General features: G+C 41.5%; 1 protein-coding gene across 3 annotated transcripts in view; it reads right to left on the reverse strand.

Moving 5' to 3' along the window:
- Window positions 1–23,120, reverse strand: part of AMMECR1 (AMMECR nuclear protein 1) — a 103,567-nt gene that overhangs the window by 74,932 nt on the left and 5,515 nt on the right. For all 3 annotated transcript variants that reach the window (XM_075435385.1, XM_075435387.1, XM_075435386.1), the window contains exon 2: window positions 1,529–2,069. In XM_075435385.1, coding sequence (XP_075291500.1) covers window positions 1,529–2,069 — 541 coding nt within the window. The remainder of the gene's footprint in view (window positions 1–1,528; window positions 2,070–23,120) is intronic.

The raw sequence follows: 23,120 nt of genomic DNA on the forward strand, positions 1-23,120 counted from the left end.
CATCTACAAAAGGACAGTCACGGATTTACAAAAGACTTAGGTACAGAAACTCACATTGGAGTCTCCCTGCCCTCCTCTCATTATTGGTACTCTGATGTAATCGCATCGGAGTTATGGAGAGCACACAGGGAAGACTTGCCGGGGTGGCAGGTTAAGTAGGAATCCAGAGCTGGGTTGTCATGACAGCAGCTCAAAGTATGCAAGAGATGTATAGATCCTGGGCATTACAACAGCAAGGACTCCACATAAGATCATTAACACCTTGCATTATTTTAAACACCGAGAAGCGCATGCTACATCTCGTTAATGAAACACGGACTGCACAACAACCGCTGGCATTGGGGAGGGCGCACGAGGGTCTAGCACATACACAAGGAAGTTTGTATTCCTTCAGTACCGATAAAGTACGGGTTCTCACAGATTCGAGAGTTGTGCTATACATAAGAGGAGACAAGTGCCATGCACTCTGGTGGACCAGCGCACTCCAGTCTCAGCTTGGAAACTCACCAGGCGAGCTCTATGCCATTTAAAAGCAAAGTAAACCAGCGGAAACTTAATTCCAACACCACCTCACGTTAACTTCGCATTGACACAGACTCGGAGCGCACAGCAACTCGGTAACTCGTCCCGGCTGAGAGGAAGGAGCTTCCCGTCAGGGAGAAGTTACTCCCTGCAGCGTCCGAGCTCCGTCTGCAGCAGCACGCCGGGTTCCCGGCACGGGCAGGCTGCAGGTGAGGACACGCTGGGCAGTGCCGTCCCGGCGGGTCGCGTCCGAAGACGGGAGGGCACCGGGCTCAAGACAAACGCTGAAAGAGAGCGGCCAGCGATACGAGCAGAGCAGGCCCCCGGTGGAGGCTCTTGCGAGGAGACAGGATGGGAGCAACAGGTGTTTGCGCGATCTGTTCCAAACTCCGGGAATCTGTCGTGGTGGGTTACTCGGGACGCCCAACGAACACCACGTGATCTTCAGGGGTCGTTGCAAAACACGGACTCCGCACGGTTCCAGACCGAAGCGGCATTACCGGTGCCCGGCGCAGGGAACGTACTGGTCCACCAGCGCGCACAGCTCCGGGACTCCCGCACACCGGGCACTTGCCACCCAGCACCGGCGAGGCAGAGGCCCGCACCGGTGCGGGACACACGGACGGCGAGAGGCTGCCCAGCGGCGGGCTCCCAGTAAGGACCAGTGGCAAAACCAGCACGGAGGGGTCGACTGGGGCGGTACCGAACGCAAACCAGGAGCGGGGAAACGGCCCCGCACAGCCCCCCCCCCCTGCACCCAGGGCACGGAGCCCGCACAAAGGCGGGCTGCTCGGCGCCGGGGCAGGCGCGGCGGGAGCCGGGAGGGCAGCGGCGGCCGCCGGGGAGCCCGAGCGGAGCCCCGAGGGCCGCGGGGCGGGCCAGGCCCCGGGGCCAGGCGAGGACAGGGGCCGGGCGGCGGCGGGGCCGGGGCCGGCGGGGAGGCGGGAGCGGGCAGGGCGCCCGGGCGCGCACACGAGGAGCCCGGCAGGGCGGCGGCGATACTCACTAGGGGTCGTTGGTGAAGCGGGGGCTCCGCGGGGGCTGGTAGCCGTACAGGTGACAGTAGAGCACGTCGAAGCAGAAGCAGCACATCTCGGCCGACACCACCATCTTCCTGCAGCCGGGCCCGCCGGAGCCGGCGCCGGGGGAGGAGAGCAGGGAGGCGGCCGGCGGGGAGAGGCCGGCGGGGCCCCCGCCGCAGCTGGGCGGCAGCGGCGGGGAGAGGGCGCAGCCGGCGGCGCCCCCCGCCAGCCCGCCGAGGCCGTTGAGGCGGGGGCCCCCCGGCGGGGGCAGCGCCCCCAGCTCGCCTCCCCCCCCCGCCGCCACCGCCGCCCCGCCGCAGCGGGAGCCGCTGCCGCCGCCTCCCGGGCCGGCCGAGCCCGAGGGAGGGGAACTGGAGAGTTTCTGCTTCTTCACCCCGCAGCAACCCGCCGCCATCTTGGAGCCGTCTCCCCCCACGCAGCGCTTCCGACCCATGGCGGGGGGGCCGGCCGACCGGCCGGGGGACGTGCGGCGGCCCGCTCCGCCTCCTGCCGGGCCCGCTCCGCCTGCAGCGGGGAGGGGGGAAGAATGAATGGGGAGCGGGAGGGGGAGGAAGATGGGGGCGGGGGGGAGACAGAGAGAGCAGGTTAGAGCGAGCCGGTGGGCGGAGGGGGCAGCGCGGCCCGCAGGTGTGGCGGCCCGGCTGCCTCTCCCCTCCCCTCCCCACGACGAGCCGCCCCTCTCGCCTCCCCCCCCCCCCCCCCCAGTGCTTTTTCTCCTCCTCCTGCCAGGGAAGTGGAGCAACTCCACCCCGCGTGCTACAAAAAAAATAATAAAATAAAAATAAACCCGAGCGCCGCAGGAGCCGCGCGGCAGAAGCGAAGCCCTTGAGATGGTTAAAAACGCCCCGCTCAATAATTCAGGTGACCTGAGATGCCTTTCCGTGGGGAAGAGAAGGGGGGGGGAAGCAGAGGAGCCTGCAGACAGTGCTCGGATGCCTCTATTACATATAAAAACGTGATGGCTAGAAGCCACGGGCTTTATAGAGATATATATATATATATTTTTTTTTTTTTCTTAATTACAGCTTTGGCAATTACTTCACATCCGACAAGCAGCGGTTCGGAGCGTAGGCCTGCAGCTACGGGGCGAGCGGCCGTGACCCCATGAGACCGTGGCCCTGGGTGCCCGCAGCCCCCGGCTCCCTCACGGCGAGACCACCACAGAACAGAAGTTCAGAGGGAGAAGGATGTGAGTTCCTGCGCCGCTCCAGACAGCTCACATTCAGCTTACCAAGCTACCGGAGTGGGAGGGGAATGGGGTTTTGTATTTGCCTCACATATAGATACATCTGAATTTATGGAGAGACTTGCAAATGGCCATAAAGCACTTCAAAAGCTGCCTGTGTATATATATTTAGAAAATAACACCTCACCGGCCAGCGCCATGCAGCCATCTCTGGCATGGGATCTAACAGCTGTTTAACACAGAATAGCAATGCTACAATATCAAGGGAGACCAGGGAGTGAGGAGTGCCACATAGAGTTAAAATAATATCGCAAGTTTAGAGAGATAGACAGTCATTATCCAAGCTAAAATGCAGTCTACAGAAAGTTTTCATGGTTGCAAACTACTTAGATTCTCAGGTTTACATTTCTTGTTGGAAATGGTTTCTCCACCATCCTCATGGTCTTAATTTTGTCTGCATCTTGAATTACCATGGATTTGAAGAGAAAATCCCCAGTTACTAGAGCTCTAATACTAATAGGTTAAAAAGCCCTGTGAGGGTTTCTCTCCAAATGCTGGCCTAAACTTCTCTTGCTTTGACTGTGAATCATAGCCTGAGGTGAAACAGCTGCAGGGAAGAACTGCAAATAGAAAGGAGAAGAATTAGGTGGTGTAAAGCAGGCTTTTCCATTTTTAAATGTAATGTTTACGTTTGGAGTTGGAGAATACTTGAGAAGGAACCCAATTCCCCTCTCTCAAACAACTTTCAAGTTGCTTTCAAAACAAAGGCAGTGTTTTCCACTTAGGGGATTCATTTGTTTAAAATCAGTTAGCAGTGACACCTTCTGTTGCTTTCGGGAAAATAGTTTCTCCAGGTATTGCATTCTGGCTTTTTCTAATTTTTTTTTTTTTTTTTTTACCATCCCACATTACTTAACACCAACATTTATAAAAATATCAAGTAATTGCAAAGGCTTATGATACAGACACAAATATAAATCGTTCACTCCACCAGGACAGATACTTGTAAGGTTTAGTGTAAGTCTCAGAGCTAGGACTGATAGCCTTATGCAATATCAAGACTACTGATAGTGCACAGCAATCACTTTTTCATTAACTATTGTGTTGCAGTGGTCCCTGAATGAAAGGGTAAACTAAACGTATTATTTATTCATTAAAAACACCTTAGTTTTTCCACCTCTGCAGGTGATCTTTGCTGTATTTCCCTGTAGTTGTGCTCCTGTTTTGCCTCAGTGCGATGTAATGTATACCAGATCTCTCATTTGTAGAGACAGCAGCAACTATATGAGCAGAACTCTGGAAATTATTGTTTAGTGGAATCAGGAAGACACAATTGTATTATCAAATATTTTTGTCAGTATCTTGAAGGGGAGAGAACTGTGGACTTGTAAAGCGGTTTTCATAGCTCAATGGAAAATTTCCATTTACATTCAAAGGAGAGTTTATTCTTTGGATAAGATGGCTTCAGTTAACTGCAACATCTGTTTCACTGGCCCTTTGCTTCAGTTAAGTCTCAAGGACCTTTAGATTTCTTATTGTAAGGAACCGTGAATGTGTTCAGTTCCTGCACGTATATAGTACTTCTATATTTTCCTAACTTTAGCAGATTTCTCCTGTGGGTTGATGACTGTGCTGTGTCTCATATGCAGTCAAATATACTGAGTGGACTCAGTATAAAAAATAAAGTTTTTTAGCAGTGCAAATGGAGTCGGTATGGTAGTGCAATTAGATCGGTTTAATTTAGGTGTGATGTAGCTCGCCTTTCTGACTGCAGCTGCTTAGCACTATTGCTCACCTCATGTTCTAAAGCCCCAGCGATTTTAGAATTGCCAGTTGTTACGAGTGCGAGATTGAAATTAATTTTTAATTAAAAATCGCAACCCGCGATTCTTGAAAAGAGCTTTTAGAGAAACCATAAAAAAAATAGAACTGTTTGCAGAAATATATTTCTCTGTGATCCGAAGCTGCTCTGAAGGATTGCTCTTCTTAAACAAAAAAATCAGAATGGCCAGTATGTGGGGGGAATGCTATCCTAATGGACATGATCCAATTCCTTTTGGATCCAGGCTAGAATTTTCACTGACTGTCGTAGAAGTCAGATTGTTCTCCAGCAGGCCAAAAGATGATCTATGTTCTCAGTATCTTAGAATCTAATTACAGGACAAGAACAACCAGAACAAGGAAACAATGAGCCAAAATTGGGCTGCCTTGGTAAGCAGGAGCGATATAATGCTTGCCTTATTAGTATCAATTATTTTAATAGGCACCGTGACAGGTGAGGGATTTAAAAGGGTACTTAAAATAGCACATTTAGGCTGTGGTTCCATATGCATTTCTTCAGTAGTAGTAATGTTGGTTTAAACAGCTCTACCTCAGCTAATTGTTCTCTTTCCTGTCCCACCCATTCTATTGTGCTCATGCAGCTGTTTGCGCAGATGTGAGGCAGAAGATCAAGCTGAAAAACAATTATTCTTTTCCCTCGATTATTTTTCAGCCAAATCAGTTCTCCAGTCTGGTTTATCAGAGGGCTGCACAAAAATCTGTGTTGGCCTATAGAAGTGGCTGTGTAAAATGGAGAATGAATAGCCTTGGGCAGCTTAAACAGCACTGGTGGAAATGAGAAGGTGCAGCCTGAAGTGGCATTGCACATTGTCAGAAATCGCAGAAGTGTTTGAATTTTAAATAACAGGCGAAGAAAGCCAGTTGAGGAAAGATGCGAAAGGTAAGGGGTGGATGAAGGGCCTTGAAGGCAAAGGGAGGTAGTTTATGCTTGAGACTGTAGAAAAGTCAGCGCTAGGGCATGAAAGAAAGGGAAACAGAAAGCCCTCTTTTCAAAATATATAATTTTCCACTTTCTTAGAACTGAAGGAAACATTATACCACAGTTAATTCTCAAAAAACCAGAAATTGAACATTGTAAACAGCTAGCCTCTCTATGAGGTTGTTAGTTATTATTCTAGAGAAGAGTTTGTACTTATATCTCCCAAAATTCAAAGGTTAAATTTTATCTTTGTGTCTTCCCATCATAATGATCTTTTTTTGGATGGGCCTGCCATAAAACTGGAAGATTTAAATGCTGAGAAGTCCTTTGGTCTGAGGAGTTTCCACTGGTTGTGGAGGCAGTCTAGACAACTCTGCCCTCGCCCTGCAGCCTACAAGGCATTATGGGTACAGCTGGGAAGAAAGTGGGTTTGTCTGTATTACTTTCTTACATTATTTCCAAACTGGTCTATCACACTCTTGAGGCTCGTGTAAGTTTTCCTCAGTACATTCTGCTTAGACAGAATAGTTACTGTTCTTCAGTACGCTCCCTGTCTCGGCTGTCCCCAGGAGAAATTAGATGCAGCTCTGAATCTAGGCCAGAAAGTGTGCAGAAAATCCAATAAAGTTAATGAAAGGTAACTTGCACATGTCTGAGAACAGTAATTGTTCTTACCAGTTAGAGGCCATATCCTGCTATTGTTCCATATATCAAGCCCCTATTGAAGTCTCTTCTGAAAAATCTTGTACAAAAAGTCATCTCAGGATGTGATTCCAGCCAGCAGACAAAAGGTCCTCACGTGTTGTGTTACTGGAATCCTGGCCCTGTTTCATGTTTTGAGCTGTGTTATAATTTCACCATAGTGTGAATCCAATCTGTGTTATTTTAAAATTAACATTGTTTTACAGACATTTTTCACTCTTATGCAAATTTAGGGTTTGGTCCTGTTAAACCATCTGTGCATAGAGCTTGCACTGCAAAACTGGGCAAGGGTTTGTTAAAAAAAAAAAAACCACCACAAAACACCGAAAACAAACACAAAAGCCCCCACCAAATTAATCCCCCAAAACAAACAAAGAAAACCAAAAAACCACCATGTATTCCAAAATGTTATTTGTCAAACTAAATACCTAGCACTGGACAGTTTTGTAACTAGAGATAAAAACATTAAATGTGTCACTGGAGTCAGAAAAGTTATTTAATTAAAAACCTAAGGATCAAAGCACTTGCAATAAATGAAAGGTGAGACCAGTAGTAGCTTTTTCATGGAATTCTTTTCACTTCTGTGAGCTGGAATGTTCCTCAAATATTATGTTATGCAATGTTCTGTCCTTTTTGAATGTATTTTTCCACTGTACAGTGATAAAAGAAGAGGCAGCTTATATAGCTGTATTCTCAGTATAAATTCACCAGGGTTTCGTTGAGGTCAGTGGAGCTACAGCGATTTATGCTAGCTGATACGTGGTAATAAGCCTTAGGACATATTTTTTGGCATGGCTGTTTGTAGTTGGTCTCCTTCACAAGATGTTTTCCACTACTGTAGAGCAACCAGATGTATTAATAGGATTTCTCATTTCTGAAGAGTCTAAAGTGCTAGCTTTAAGAGTTTTATGTTAATAAATTTAGAACAATATATAGGTGTCTGTTTATCCGGTGCAGTCATGCAGCCTAGCAACAATCTAATAGGACACAACAGTTGGGGTGTATTAGGAAAAAATGTAATCATTAATTTTCAAATGAATGAGTAAATTGGGAGGATAGAATGCAATTGCTGAGAATTAAAATCTGATCAGAACCCCATGATTCAATGCCTATTTGTTTCTAAGAATTGCACTACATCTTTAACCATCCCAAGTGGTCAGCACTCTATTTTTGTCTCATCTAAAAACACCAAAACGAAACTTTTGTGTAAATTTAGTTAATGCAAGGACCACAAATTTCAAAAAAGAAGGGAATGTTAGCAATGTTAATTGCTTGTTAACAATGTTAATTGATTAGGATGACAGAAATGCTCCGATGTAAGGAAGCTAATGGGCATAAATTTTGATCTTCCTTTTGATGTAAGACTCTGTTAGGCTTCCTTTATTATTATTATTATTATTATTATATATTATTATATCATTTCATTTTCTTGTGAAATGATTTAATTTCTTCTGGCTTCTGCTGTTGCACTCTTTTTGCACGTTAGCTAGGTTTCAGTGTGCCGGAATTCCATCTCCATTCCTCTAATGGCCAGTTCTTATCTTAGATTCATGCTCCTTGCTCTGGTATTTTACACTGGTCAGTTAGCACTGAAGCTGTCATCTCTCTGTTCCGTTCAGAGAAATGAGATGTACTGTTCTTTCCTCCAAAGACTGAAGAACTTTAATCTTTGTGAGCAGCAAAAAATCAGTGAATCCTGCTGCTTGCCCTTTACCATTCTCACTTCTGTAAAAAAACCTGTTAATCTTAAAATGGCCAAGAAATGCTTCGTCTGTTCCAGATGGGAACATCTAATCACTTTATTATTGGATGGTTTTAGTCGCGCCTCATGAAATATTTTGGCTATTGTTTTAAAAGAGTGTTCATTAGCAGCAGTAGACAATTGCAGCTTATAAAAACATGCATGTCAGTTGTATTTCTCCTTCTTCAGTATTGTAACATATAATTATTTATTGAATGTATTTTTTCATTTTTTCCCTAGAAGTACTAATGTTCTTTATACTCAATGCCTCAATTATTTAACCTTCTATCTTCCAGTGCTTCTGATCTGTACATGTCGCCCTGAATGTCATGTCGATCCTCCTTTCTGTGACTAGTTCTATGAAACCACCATTTATGTCACTTTGGTGCACTGATATTTCTCCTTTTCTGTCCAAAGGAAAAACTGACAAATGCCGGTGTTTGGCCATAAAGGTGCTGCTGCTCCAGCGCTATCAACCTGTAACTGCTAAAAGCATGAAATACATTGTCTTAAAAGAGCCTAGACATATAAATAGAATGTTAATTAATAGCAGATGTTACTATTTGTGGCAAAAAGCCAGCAGGGCTCCAGCAAATCCTTTCTCACTGCAGTTGTTACTTCCATCATTGGCAATTTGTGAGTGCAGCCCCAGTAAGGCTGATCCTCATGGCACTTTGGAGTCTCCTTTCACCCTCACCCATATCTGCTTTCACGGATTCAGTCCTGCAGATTCTTCTTTTTTTTTTCTTTTGGGTGCAGTAGCAAAAGCCAATGGCTCATGTGCACCGCATCCATAACTCTTGCTTGTATCCTTAAGGCTTTTGAGGAGACCAGCAAGCCTCAACCCCAAGTCCTGCAAGCTTCTAAATAAAACTGAATCTGTGGGAATTGGTAACATTTGGTACCTCACTTATTCGTGGTTACTTACTCATAGGTTTATTGCTTCTTTTCTGTAGATTTCATGTTCTCTGGCATAGTATTTTCTAATGTACTTTCTATTGCAAAAGTCAATTCTCCTTTCAGACATGTATAAATCAAATTACTCCAGTGAAGTCAATAGAATTTCACTATTGCAGAATGATAAGTTCAAAATCGAGCCTTTTAAACCTGTAGGTTCCCTTGTAAACTGGTGAAGGATTTGTCTGTTCCTAGGTTTCCTGATCTATCCTCTGCCTTCAAGGACAGTGCTATTTACATAGATCCATGTCCACGCACGCACAAATTCCATTAAAGAAAACTGTATGTCTTCTCATTCTTCTTATCTCCCACATTTGTAGTCTCACTCTAGGGAAGGGCCTTCAGGCTCCCTGCTGGTGGTGATGATTTTTTTCACAGTTATTTAATGTATAAAATAAATACGTTACATTCATTTTGAATAAAAAGCAGCTGATAAACATGCCAGCTTTGACAAAGTTTCATCCAGTTCTTGGCATAGGAGTGTTAGCCCTCTTGTGCACTCTTCCTTACATTCACTACTTCTGATACTCCTATTTTCACTTTATCTATATAACTCAGTCCCTCGTGTCTGTCATTATAACAATTAAAGATAGACCTTTTGTTTTTAACATGATCATTATTTAAATAAAGTAAAAAGTATTTTGAAACAGTAAATAATATTTCTTCAACTGTGAAATAAGTCACAGCACTTGGGAAGCACTGTTGCTTATTATGTTTTTCTGCCAACTGTCATAAAAGGTGACGTTACAATCTTTAACATATAGAAAGATCCATGATCATCACAACTTGCATCTGAGCTTTGCTTTGCGTGTTTGTTTTTCTCAATGGTTTCTTCATGGTTAATATTCTAATAACCTACTGACTGCCAGAGATTGCACAGGGGAAACATATTTTGATTTAAACACTGTACTTTTGATTTGAGGAAATGACCATTTCCATGCAGAAAAGAGTAATTGAGATAATCCTTAACACTAAAAACATATCCTTCTGTTACTTCAACTGAAAAAAAGAACTCCTTTGCTGGTGTATTTTAAAGTAAAACTATAAATATATTAATCTAGTGGTTCCAATTACAAATGGGATTCTGGATTTGCTACCGTCTCCTTTGAAAATGCATCTTTGTAATAATTCGTTAATTTTGGTTAGGATTTCTAACGAGCATTTCAAGATTGTAAGAGTCATTGTGACATATCTGAGGAGAAGCCTAGCACAGCATGTCAGATCCCTGAAATATTTCAGGGCTATCATTTCATGGGGTAAATCCCCTACAGTTTAGATTAGGGGTTTAGAAGAAATTTGAAAATCATTTTATAAAAAAAACCTCGTGTATTTAACTCTCTGAAAAAAACCCCAAATCAAAGTCTGACTTCTCTGTTTTTCTATTGCTTAGTTTGTGTTTGTTTTCACAGGTCGAAGTCCCACTGTCCAGTGTCATCACATTCAAATCCTGCACTGACCTGTAAGTATCTCACCTCTAAATTTTCTATTGCAATGGAACAGCTGCATGAAAACTGTTGTGACCGCCTCATGAATACTGAAAATGGGTTGTTCATTGAACTGTCATTAGGCATTATATACTGGGCTACAGTTTGTCTTGCTCTGTTAAATGCATGTCGTTCAAGCATGTATGCTTATAGTATAATTCATCTACATTTTTAAATACTAGCTCATGATAATCTCATTCATTGCATTTTAAATGGAAGACTCACAGCTTATCAAAGCTAATTCTAACTCTGTCTAAAGGTACCCTTACTTTAAACTTAGTTCTTTACTTGGTTAAATCAGAACTGAAAGTTATGAAAGAAAAATATTACACTTGCCCTTTGATGAACAATTACCAAGCGTTACATGTTCAGAGTAAAATAATGGATAGCATTTTATTTTATGAGTCCACTAACTAATAGTTGGAATTAGAATAAAACTCCTGTGGGAATACATTTGACATTCGCATGAATAACAGATGAGTTCATTATGATCCCCTGCTTATAAGAAGAATGGCAAATGAATTCATAATTATTAAGCATTTAAAAATAACACATTCCCCCAAAAGATATAGTTCTGCATTAAATACCCGGCTGTAGTTCAGCTGCAGGGCTTTGAAGAACCTGAAATGAAATGGTAGCACAGCATATAGCTGAAACTGAACGGCAGATTGATGATTTGGTCATTCGCCACATTCTGTAACTGCTTAGTAGCTAAAGTAATGACAATTCATATTCTATTTAATGCATTTGAATTAATTGTGAAATTTTGAGATTAATCTTGCTTCCAAAGCAGAGAGAGAGATTAGATACATGGTGCATGAAAGGATTATGCTCAGTATATGTATAAAGAGGAGGATTACAGCACATATGGCTACTGACTTGTACTCATGTTGTAAGTGCCTGTGGGCATCTCATCTGAAATATATATTAGAGTTGGATTTTGTAGGACTTTTTTGCTGGTGGATATGTGGTTGTATATATGACAAACACCTTTCAGGACAGTTATTTTTCTAGAAGTGACATTCTCAAATACTTGCCAAGCTGTCACATTAGCATACAGCTGACAGCCTGGCAGGAGACAGCTCTTCTCTGAATTGTAACCTCTGCCCTGTGGTGACACTAAGAGCACAAGGGTCCCAAAGGTTGCCTTATCTGCCAGACAGAGAGGAAAGTAAGAGATGCTGAGACCAGAGTTCAGAGAACAACACAGAGGACCTGCAGAGGAGGAGGAGGGGGATAAGGAAAATCCTGTTCTTTGAACTACCTGCACCAAGGACATAAACAGAAAAGGGATCACGAGTAGATCAAATTGAGATTGTTCTAAGTCCTGTCAGCACCTGAAGAGACGCAGAATTCTCGTCTCCTCAAATCTTACATGTGATCTTGATAGCCTTTGTGGAAGTGAACAAGATTGGGATTTTCTGTATGGATTTGGACCCCGTGGGTAGCCCTCCTTGGTTATCCAAGGAATAGAGAAGTAATGCCATATGTGACTTCTGTGTTCCTATTCCCAGTACAGAGCTAAGGAGGTGTGTGAAAGACCTTGTGTGCGTATGGATTTTAAAGTCACATTTCTACCATGTTTTCCCAAGTTCTCTTCTCCTTAGCAGCAGCCCAGGCTCTAACACAGCTGCGTTGCCATCAACTGTGTTGTCATGCTGATATCAGGAGGAAAACAAGGCATGTCAAATTTGATCATACTTGTATTTCACTCAGAGGTCTGAAGCTGCAGTCCATCATGAGGTGGACTCCATGACCCACCTTGGCTGTGTGCTTGAGACAAAGGGCTGTAAAAACAAAAAATGCAGAGTAGGGAGGAAGTAGAGGGGAAAAGGTCTCAGGATTGTGGAGAGTGAGGGCTGTGCTGTACAGTCATGAAAGGGCCATGAAGACTAGAAATACATTAACCAAAACAGAATTCTGTAACGTAATGGTACACTTTTCCAGTCCTACTTATACAGTTGTCGGTACTAGTGAAAAATAAAATATCAGAAAGGCCGTTAGTGCTATACAAAGTTTGTGGAATGATTTGAGAAACTGTTTAATGAAGATAAAATTATTTCTTTCTGCTTTGAAATAAGAATCACTGGATGAGCTTTAGAAGTTGCATAGCTGCCAGTGGTAGAGTATGATGTATACACTGCTGAATTACATTGCTTTTAATTTTAAAAGTCTGTTGGCACTATCTGATTGAACTTCTGACTGGGTGGGTAGAGGTTAGATGTATGTCCAGATGACTAGGGCTGAGCTGACGCTTCAGAGGGAGGTGAAAAATACCCAAACCTAAATCCAATAGATAAAAACTAATTGTGTATCAGGGAAACTAATTGTGCATCAGGGAAACTAACTCCTTCCTGAGTCCTGTGGATTGCTGACTGAAGTACGTGGTTTGATTACAATTACTGCCTGAATGCAGAGTTTCAATTCTTATGGGCCCCATGAGGACAATGCAGGAAACCTGTTCTATCTGCAGTGTATGAAGTGAGTGGTATGCACTGCTGTGTTCGTACATTCACAGATTCCAAGACCAGGGAGATAATAATAGCTGTTTCTTCTAACTATCCTACATGCACCATTTTTCCCCTGAAAGAGAAATTAAAAGGTTGGAGGTTTGTTTGGGGTTCTTTTTGCAAACCTGATTATGAATGCATTTCTTATGAAACTTTTAAAGTCTCTATTTTAAAACATTTAACATCTTTTGGAAAGATAGTTACTTGTTTATACAGCATTTAATATTACAATGTATTTGTGATTGTCAGTATTTGAGGTAATTGTTATTATACTCAAGTGCACGAGAAGAGAAATGCTGTGATAGCTCTCCAGCTGATGACAATAGAAAATGTATGTACTTTTTACTTATGAAAATCTGATGGCATTAGCTTACTATAACCACTTAGAAGTTAGCACATCAAAAGACAGTCTGCTTAAAAATGTTAGGGAAGTCAGTAAAGTCAATGTCACATCATCTCTGGTCATCAGTGTGCCAGCCATATGCTTCCTCAGCAAGGCCACTGCTGGTCATCATCCAACGTCAGAGTGCAAAAAATTATCATGAGAAACATTATCAGGTAGTTTTCCGTTCATTACCAGCGCATTAGATTGCAAGAAAGTTATTCCAATGTTTGCTTTTAACATCTTAGGTAAAGCAGGGTGGCCTGCTGTATCACCCTTCTGTGGAAAAGGCAAATCCGCTCCGCGAAGCTTGTAGAAAGCTGTAAATTAGTTACTTTTGACAAAATCAGCCAACTGTGGTCACTAAGATTCCTTTTGGAAAATGGGGAAAGGAAAAGTGGTAGAAAGGAATTAATACTTGGAATGGGCAAGTCCTGACGAAGAGAATCAGAGGAGCAGCCATCTCTGAGAAGGAAGGGCAAAATTCATATGAGATTTACTTTGTTTTTTGAAGGAAACAGGTACAGTTGTGAGGAGACTTGAATAATTTGTATTAGGGTTAAAGTCTTGGCTTCAGAATGTGCTTACAATAAGACAAATCTAAACCTGATTCACCTCAATTTCTGATATGGTGTCTTGCAGCAGATAGCAAAACATGTTTGTTCTAAATCTTATGAAACAATAATTATAGTAAGTAAAGGCAATTGGCAGTGATTGAAATACTAATAATACACTGCTTTTCAAACATTTGTTTAAAGTGACCTCAGCCTGTTATTTTACTGCTAGAGAACAAACCTCTCTCAAATTGCATTTGTCTTATACTGAAACGCTCCGATAGTATACGCTACCCAAATTAAGTCTAATTGCTAATAATTTATTCACCAGCAGGTTTCCTATTATCAGCTTTGTTTATATAAAAAGAAGATTAAAAAATAGTTCTCTTTCTTGCAAACTGCTGTGCAAATTTCGTCTGCTCTTATTAGATGTCATTATCTCAGGACTGATGTGAGATTTCTTTTGCAACAGGAAAAAAGATAACCAAATATAATATAGGACTCAAAAAAATTTTGGGATCTTAGTTGGCAGAACACTATTTATGTGTGTTAAATCTGTAATATATGTTATAATCTTTCGGTTCTACTTGCAAGTAATGTTGCCATAAAAATTAATGCCAAGAGAGGAATAAAGCTTGTGAGTGTAGTATGTATATACCATGTATTTGGCAGAAAACATGTACAGATTATTTTTTTGTGTTAAAAATTTTTTATTTGTGTATTACCCCATCCTATGTGCCAGTGTTTTGCTGCTCTGATTCAAAATGTCACAAACTCAGAGATAGATTCATTAGGAAAACATATGTATCCACTGCATCTCTACACTTATATTAGATAATGTAAAATCACATCTTAGCTCTTGTGAAGATGCGCTGTCTGAAATTTCAAAGAGATTGGAGTATGTGAGTTGGTCTAAGAACTATGCCTCTTAGCTACTATTTTGGTAATTATCTTTTTGTTTATAACATATCTCCTTGACTCTGACTTTTATTTGTTTCAAAGGATAAGGGGTCTCTTCAAATAAATGCTATTTTTATTTAGAAAATTTTAAAGAAGAAAAAAGATAAAAAGTTTCTAAGCATAAGCTTCAAGCTACTTGATGGCCCCTGGATGTAACTCCTTCCTTTTCCAGAGCGTTATCCTTTCTCAGTTCTAGGGACTGCACAATATGCTACTCGTAGACAACACCCAAGATGAGGAGAATCCAATTAGTTCCTCACTCTCTGTAATTTAGGAAATATATTCACTAGATGATTTGAATTCAGCTATATAAATCATTGCATTTATTAACATAAAAATGCATTTAAATTTCTTATTTATGAGATTGTACACCACTGCTTGTTTGCCAGTGGTACAGGAAAATGTAGTTTTGTGTTAGTTTATAATGAATTTGTTCTTGCTTGGAAGCACTGGAAATGTGGTGCAATGTTTGTGTTTGGAACACTGCAAGAGAATTTAAAAATCCAAGTAATTTATTTATTTTAGTAGGCTGCTTGGAAATGTTTACTTAATTTTTTTATTCTAGCAGCTTTTTACTGATTTTCCTTCTCTACCCATGAAAAGTAAATGCAGAGATTTAATTTTTTAGATCGTGTTCTTTCAGGCAACTGAACACATGCCTCTACATGTTACAAACTCATTAAATACACTGCCTTTTTTCAAAGACAAAAGTCTTGAGGAAATAGCCATCCCTCTTTCAGAGGTCGTTTCACAGTTGTGGGGTTCTGTGTTTCTTTTCTTCTTGTTATTTTGCAGAGATAATTGGTTAGGGTTTTATCCAAGGATTTTTGAAATCAATGGAAGGGTCGTGGGCTTTGGATTGAGGTCTCAGGGGTGGAAGAATGTATTTGTTTGTGTGTCAGAGCCATCCCAAAAGGTGGGGAGGAAGATCCCAGGTGTTCATCGTTCATTTCTCCTGATCTCAGCATGGATTAGAGCTGTTTAGTGGCCATATGCGAGTGAAGAGCAGGGCATGGGATTCTGCCAGCACCACCCCATTTTTCCGTCATCGTTATGCCTGTACAAGCGTGGAGCGGCAGATGCAGGAGCCAAACCCAACTGGTGATGCGCAGGCGAAGTCTGGCGGGCGCTGCCTGAGCCGCGCAAGCTGGGCAGAGCCGGTGCCTCCCTGAGCGGGGAGCAGGGCGGGGGGCTGGCCTGGGGGACCCCTCCTGCGGAGAGCTGCACAGAGGGCTGCAGGGGGGCACACGTCCGCCTGCCGATACCTCTGCTTTATTTTCCTGCGCTGTCAGGAGTCTGGTACAGAACAGTGCTGCGTGTCTGTGCCCATGCAGACTTTGCTGCATAACTTCTAGTTGACTGGAGAGATAAAAATAATCCCTGACATAAATCAACTTCATTCTGCCTCAGGACATAATTTAAATACCTTCTCTTGGGTGTTCTTCCCTCTTTGTAAAAGCAGCAAGTTTACTTTCTAGCCTCCGCGCTTTAATTCTAGAAAATGTTTAAGGAGGGACTTTACCATGGTGAGGGTAGAGCTACCGCTGCACAGGGACATAAGTAATCTCAGCTAGGGCCAAGCAGCAGGAAACAGAAAGGTGCTTTAGAAAGGCTCCTGACTATTTCCTTTCCCAATGTTGTAGGGCCAAAATGTTGCCTGGATTTATGAATACAGCTGGATGGAAATTTTGAGTGATTTTTAAATTTCTGGAATAACAGAGGTTTGAAAGGGCTGGGACCATTTTTGAGATTAGGTTGAACTAGACAAATAGTTTCAATTGAAATAGTACGAAAAATATGAAAACATTTTCTAAGTTTTTAAAGGAATTATTTTAACATTCTTTAAATAAAATGTTTCATGTTTTGAAAGTGAAATACCATTTTCCACTTCAAAATTAGTATAAATTAAAAAATGTTTTTTTAAATGGCATGGAACATTTTATTTCTAATATTTATTTTTAATAAAATGTAATATTTCAGGTTTACCCCAAGTTAAAATTACTATTTTTTTATTTTGTGAGAAAAAAAAATTGCGTGTCTGAGCTCTATGTGAACTGAGGTTTCTGCTTGCTTCTTTCTGACATTTTGGTTTGGTTGTTGAACTGGAGAAAACTTTACTTGCTCAGCTTTATTTATGAAACCTTCATGAGACACTATCCTTATAATTTTCAGGTGAGCTGTGAAAAGGCATTTGCTTACACCTCTGTTGGTGTGTAAGGATATAGTCCCTCCCTTGTGCTGTACCAGTGCTAGACCTTGAGCCTTGCTGCATACTCTGTGCTGTACTCCTGTGCTTGGGGATGAAAACGTGGTGTGCAAGGCTTTGTGATTTCAGCAGGCTGCACATGAAAAGAAGGATCTCTTAGTTCTGATGTGATTATGGGATACCGACCTAATGTCTCATTAGCTCAGTATACACTGAGTAAGAAAGACCTTATCGGTCACAGATCTTTCCCTTATACTTCATGTTCCTGTTCTTCTCATTCATGTTCCTTTTTTCCTGTCAGCCACCAGTTCATTTCAAACTGATACAACATTTAAAATTTTCATGTAAAGTTACAGAGCAGGAGATGAGAAGTCCAGGTGCCCAGGCAGACTCCCTCTTTTTCTGGGGCTGATCTGGGCAACTCAAAGGTAAATCTTCAGATCTGGGGTTCTTCTCCCATTGTTTGTATTGACCCCTCGTGGCTGACTTGGAAGGATCCCCAAGGATTTCAGAAGGTGTTTTGCTCAGTCAGCATTGTCGCTACAACACTGTGGACCTTTGGCAGCTTAGAAAGCTGATACAGTTTCCAAGAAAGGCTTAGCAGACCTCGCCGAAGGGAAGTAAATTAGATAACGACATCGAGTGCTGCATGTCTCTGTTCAGAACAACACCTGAGCATGTATGTGACTACAGATTCATGTGTAGGATTCCTCTCTCTCATATAGTAATTGTTTGGGTGTTGGTTTTTTTTTAAAATGTATTTTAAAGAAAAGTTAATAGGATTGGTCTAGGAATTAAAATCTTCAGCAAGAAGGTGACGCTACGGACAGAGAAAAACTATTACTACGAGCTAGACTGTTATCAAACAGCTGATAAGAGTTTGCAATCTGAAGAGACAAAAATGAGCAAAAAGAGAGAGGAAGGGAGCGCTGTCAGTGCAGTTTTACAGATGGAGAAGGGGCCAGGCCTTAATTCAGTAAAGTATGGAGGCAGAACCTGATTTTTAGCATTTCCAAATGTGTACATTTCAACATATTCTGTTTGATACTGGCGATGCTTTATGCCTACGCATTTCTAATTTTAACTGTTCTGATTTTTTTTTTTTTTACTATCAGGGAGAGGGGCTTTTATAGTTTCTCTTCAAACTGATTTCTGAAATACAGCAGAGCATCTCCGTTCTCAGCACAACAGCAGATTTTCAGGTTTTTGCATAGGTATGTGGGGGGGGGGGGGTGTCCCAAATTTTACTGCAGCTGTTCAGCTGTACATGTCTAGCAGAGAGAGAAGCAGGGAGGGATAGATTTACATACATTGACTGGATGTGCTGACTTTTCAATACAAAATAACAGGGTTACTGTGCTGCATCAAAGTAAGAGTCTTAGCCTGGAAGGGATATTGCATTGACATTGAACTGAAAACACAGGCGCAGTGTAATGGATCTGAAAATTGGCTGGACTGTTTCTAGATGCCTGTGTTGTTCAGTATTCAGACGAAATTCAGCGTAAGCAGAGTGATGGGGCAAGACCTCTTCTCAATAGTATAACCTTTAAGAGAAGTTCCAGCTGTTAAGTAAAGAATCAGAAGAATGGTATGTTCAGGCTGCTCGACTGTGCGATGCTGTGGCAGTGGCTGGAATTGAAGGCTGGGAGGGCGCGGAGCCTGAGTCTCAGATATGCCTTGACACACTCTAGTGGCAGCAGCTTGCGGTGCTGGGCAGGCGATGGAGGAGCCCAGTCGATTTTTTTTTTTCCTTTTTGATGCAAAGCAATAGTTACAGTGGATGAAAATTTAGGGGATCGTTACTGAAAGTAACCTAGCACTTCAGAAACTACTGACTGAGTCCTGTGCTGTTATAAAACTTGTCATTTTAAAAATGTTTTCATATATAAAACGCTGATTTAGGGATTTCACTTGTTTGACATTTGTATAGGGTTTTGAGCAACACGCCCTGACCTGACTGAGTCATTGACGTATGGCCCCAATATTTATGCAATATATCAAAGTCAATAACCAGCACCTATCCACAAGTCCTAGGCACTTGTCCTTTAATGGTAATGGGTACAGATCTTGGGCAACCTCACCTTTTAACCAGCCATCATTAGATAGTAAATCAATAACCACATAAAAAGAATGTATTTATAGCTAAGCTGTAGAACCAGTGGGTTTGCTGATCGAACCGGTCATAAATGATTCACTGTTTTGTCTTCTGCGAAGACATAATGGACCGCTTGGCTGCCTCAGTTCTCTCTTAATTTTTCCCTTCATAGAGCTACTCTGTGGCAAAATCCCTCAGATAATACAGTAAACTGTCTAAATATATGCTTTATCATCACAGCAATTATAAAGATAGCCTAGCCTATGGACAAGTGTTTTCTCCAGGATCAAGAACTTTCTGTTGCAATACTTTTGGTTTGGCTGTGGGCTACTCCTGATGCTCTAGCCTCGTTGCTGTGACAGTTTGAGTTGCAGTAGGGTGGAGTATCTTTTTCTGTTTTACTGCAGTTCACACACTAACATGACTAAAGTATTTTGCATAGCGCAGCTCAAAATTTCCCTTCCTCAGGAAATTTTGCTGTTTTGAAACTCATTTGGTTGCATCACAATGAAAACAAAATCCCGTTTCCCACAAAACAAAAAAGTAGAAACATTTCATTTGATTTAATGTTTGAATTTATTATTGTTGCTTACACAACCCAAGCAGATTACATTATTCTAAGGCTCTGCCTGTTCTTTCTCCCTCATTATTCTGTATTTCAGGGACTCCTGTTCTTTCCTCAGCTTAACATGACTGCAGGTTTCCTCTGCGGTAAACCTGTCTACTAGTCAGGATCATAGTGGGGGGGCTCTATGTACCCAAATTTCCCATTGTATTTCCTTCTTCTTTTGCTAAGGATTTCTACCTTTTTCCATCTGACATTCAGAGCCATTGCCATCAAACTCTATGTTAGACTTTATTTTGCTCAGCCGTTAGGCAACTTTTGAGCCTTGCTTTCTGGTTACCTGGATATAAGAGAGTCACACAGATATTTTTGACAGGCTTTTGCTGCTCTGCCTCTGAGGCTTTTTAATGTGTTTTTTTTTTTAAAGAACTTCTCTCTTTATATGTGCAAGTTACTCCAATAACAGTAAATCTAAATATTCTGTCTAAATGCAGATACGTACACGAAAATACGCCTTTCCCCAACTCCCTGGAGATGCTTGCTTTGGATGTAAGACTGAGTAGTTTTTAGGCTGGTGCAACTCAATCCTAAAAATTGGAAAGATGCTGACCCAAAATTAGAACTGGGGTGAACAAGTAAATCTCCCATTGAAATCAACGGGAATACTGCCTCCTTACACTGGGAATGAATTAGACCTTGGGTTTTTTGTATCTTTGTTTGAACTATCATCCTAAAATAGCATTGTCAGACTAGATATATCATGAATTTGTAGTTATGTCGTAATAATTATGTCATTATGAGTGATTAGACCAGCTTTAGAATTTTTTTGCTTTGTCCTGTTGCCAAGTTCCATGAGGACACAAGCTGCGAGTTAGATTGGAGCTCTGAATTCTTTTTTTTCTGAAGCGGACAAGGTACTTCCAACACCAGGCAGCTGTTACACATTCATGTATGTCTACATGCAGCCCTATTTGGGTAATACATTCTTTTTTTCTCACAGTTCTGTGGAGATATAGTTAAAAATGGAATGGTATTTACCATTCTCTGGGAGTTGTGCTATCTGGAGGTCCATGCTCCTGGTTACCATAGCTGAGAGGGCCTAACTTTGGGGAACAGCTCACTGCTCAGTTAGTTAAGGCAATGCTGTTCAAGGTATGTCTCGTGTATCCCAGGATTATAAATATTCCTTTACATTACTCTCTGTTCATTTTTGATCTAGACCCCAATCCAAGCAAAGAATAAATCAAGTCATAAGAAAAAAAGAGAAAGCGATGGATGAGTGAGCATCCATGAATACCACCTTGAAAGATTCAAATGCTCATTTCTAACAGGGCATCGGCTGTTAGCCTAATGTCTGGACTTTGTAAAGCTACACCAGGGAGATTATATTCTGGCATTCACTGATGCAATAATCAGTGTTGAACTATTCAACTTTTAATAATTAATGTGCTTACTTTGTCCATCTTTGCATTTTAAACTAATTTCAGATGACTCTAATTTATTTTTGCATCTACTTTATGCTCCCATTCTAAATAAAGGAACATTTGAGTATTGCATGTCAGTGTCTTAAAAGTCCCCTCAGGGGCTTCCTTCGCTGGAGGGAGTCTTTCTCTCTCTAAGACAGAAAGGGTCAGACTCGGAACAGAGAAGTTATGATCTAGAGAAGGCTAGAAAATTTGAATAGTTTCAATGGACAACAAGAAAAAAATTAACTAAGCATATAAATACCTTGATTACCTTTGGGCAAGTCATCCCAGCTACACTGGGGATTTATGTCCTCCGGTGCAGTCAAATGAATGTGACTGTCTTGCACTCAGAGCCGTTTCGGATTCCAAAACAATACAGCTCTTTTCAGTGCGAGTTTACTAATGGAGATTGGTTGACAGATTCTTCCATCTGGTACGCCCAGACCCTACTTTGCAGTGCAGATATTACTAACCATGTTATCTGTTATTTCTTTGCAAGGTGAGAAATTAAACTTCCTTCTTTCTTCGATTTCCCCTGAACAGTGAAAAGCTTTTTGAAAAGCATCACCAAATAAAGGTGTTTTGGGCCGTGAGACTATAAGCTTTGTTACATGGATATGGTTCCGTTCTTTTACTTCAAGGTTCTAATCCTAGGAGGCTTAATTTGGAAGTTTTACATAGTTCTTCCTTCTATTTAAACAGTTCGGTTGCCTCATGAAAAAGGCAAGTTTATGTTAAAATTCGGGAAATATGTTATAAAAGCACACAGGGATTATAAAGCAAGCCAGTGTGCTGCAATCTAAAAATTCTGTGAAGTGGCTCATTTATTTGCCCCATGACTCTCTAAAGTCAGCAGATAGACAAATGCATTATGCAGACAGAGAACTGGAGACAGAGGTTATGTGATGCCCAAGGCCATTCAGTGAGTCAAAGCTGAGCCAGGGTGAAGTTCCCATTTTAGCATGCCTATTAATAACACCAGCACAGACAAACTACATGAAAGAACTAAATTTGGGGGCTGTGTGATGTCAGCATGCTCTGCAAGGCTGAAATATCATTTGTTTCCACCTAACTCTAAAATGGTTAAATTATTAGACATAAATATGACTAGGTCAATGTCTTATCTGAAGGCCGCCTCATACGTAGTGGTAATAATCTCTTTCCTAGCTGAGGCCTTTTGTTTTTCCTTTGCAAACAGAAAAATGATTCGTTTCAACCCTTTTACACCTTCAGACTTTGAGGACTGACAGCTGAATACTGTGTCTGGCATCAAGACAGACATAGACACAGCATAAATGAGAGACAGTGTTATATGAGAGCCAAATTTTGCCTGCATTTGTTATCCTTGTTAGAAGTAGTATTTACATTTAGTAGACCGTTGCTGCATTGATATATTGTATTCTTTGAGTTTGTACACTTTATCTCGCTTTAGAAAAAGATAGTGACTTTAGTGACGAACAGAAGGTGGCAGGGGAAATGATCCTGCGTAACGAGGAGAAGTCGGAGTTAGGATCTGCTGTGTGTCATTAGTATCTGTCAGTGACTTGCCTTAGTGACGTGGGCTTGCACTTTCCAGAATGAATACCATTTTTAGATGCTTTTGCTAATGGTTGTCCTTCTTATGATTGCTGGGTTGATCGTCATATGTGGTAAAACCGAAGTCAATCAAGAATCAGCAAGATTAGAGAAATATCCACTAGAGCTGACAAAATAAAGTTTGACAGATTTGATGGGGAAAGTGAAGGATTCTCTTGCAGCCGTGTTTAACTGCAGCCAATGTCTAGAAAGCCAAAAGATGGTATCAGGGATTATATCTGTCTGTCTTCCAGACTACAAAGCATTATCACTGAAATTCATGAAACATTAATGACAATGGTTTGCTTTCCCAACAGAGAAAATTATTAAGTGATTCAACTACGTCAGTCTTTATATAGGTAACATTTTAAAGTATCCAGCTTACCTGTTTCAACAATTTTACTTCTTTTT

The sequence above is a fragment of the Opisthocomus hoazin genome, chromosome 14 (assembly GCF_030867145.1).
Source record: "Opisthocomus hoazin isolate bOpiHoa1 chromosome 14, bOpiHoa1.hap1, whole genome shotgun sequence".
Classification (NCBI taxonomy): domain Eukaryota; kingdom Metazoa; phylum Chordata; class Aves; order Opisthocomiformes; family Opisthocomidae; genus Opisthocomus; species Opisthocomus hoazin.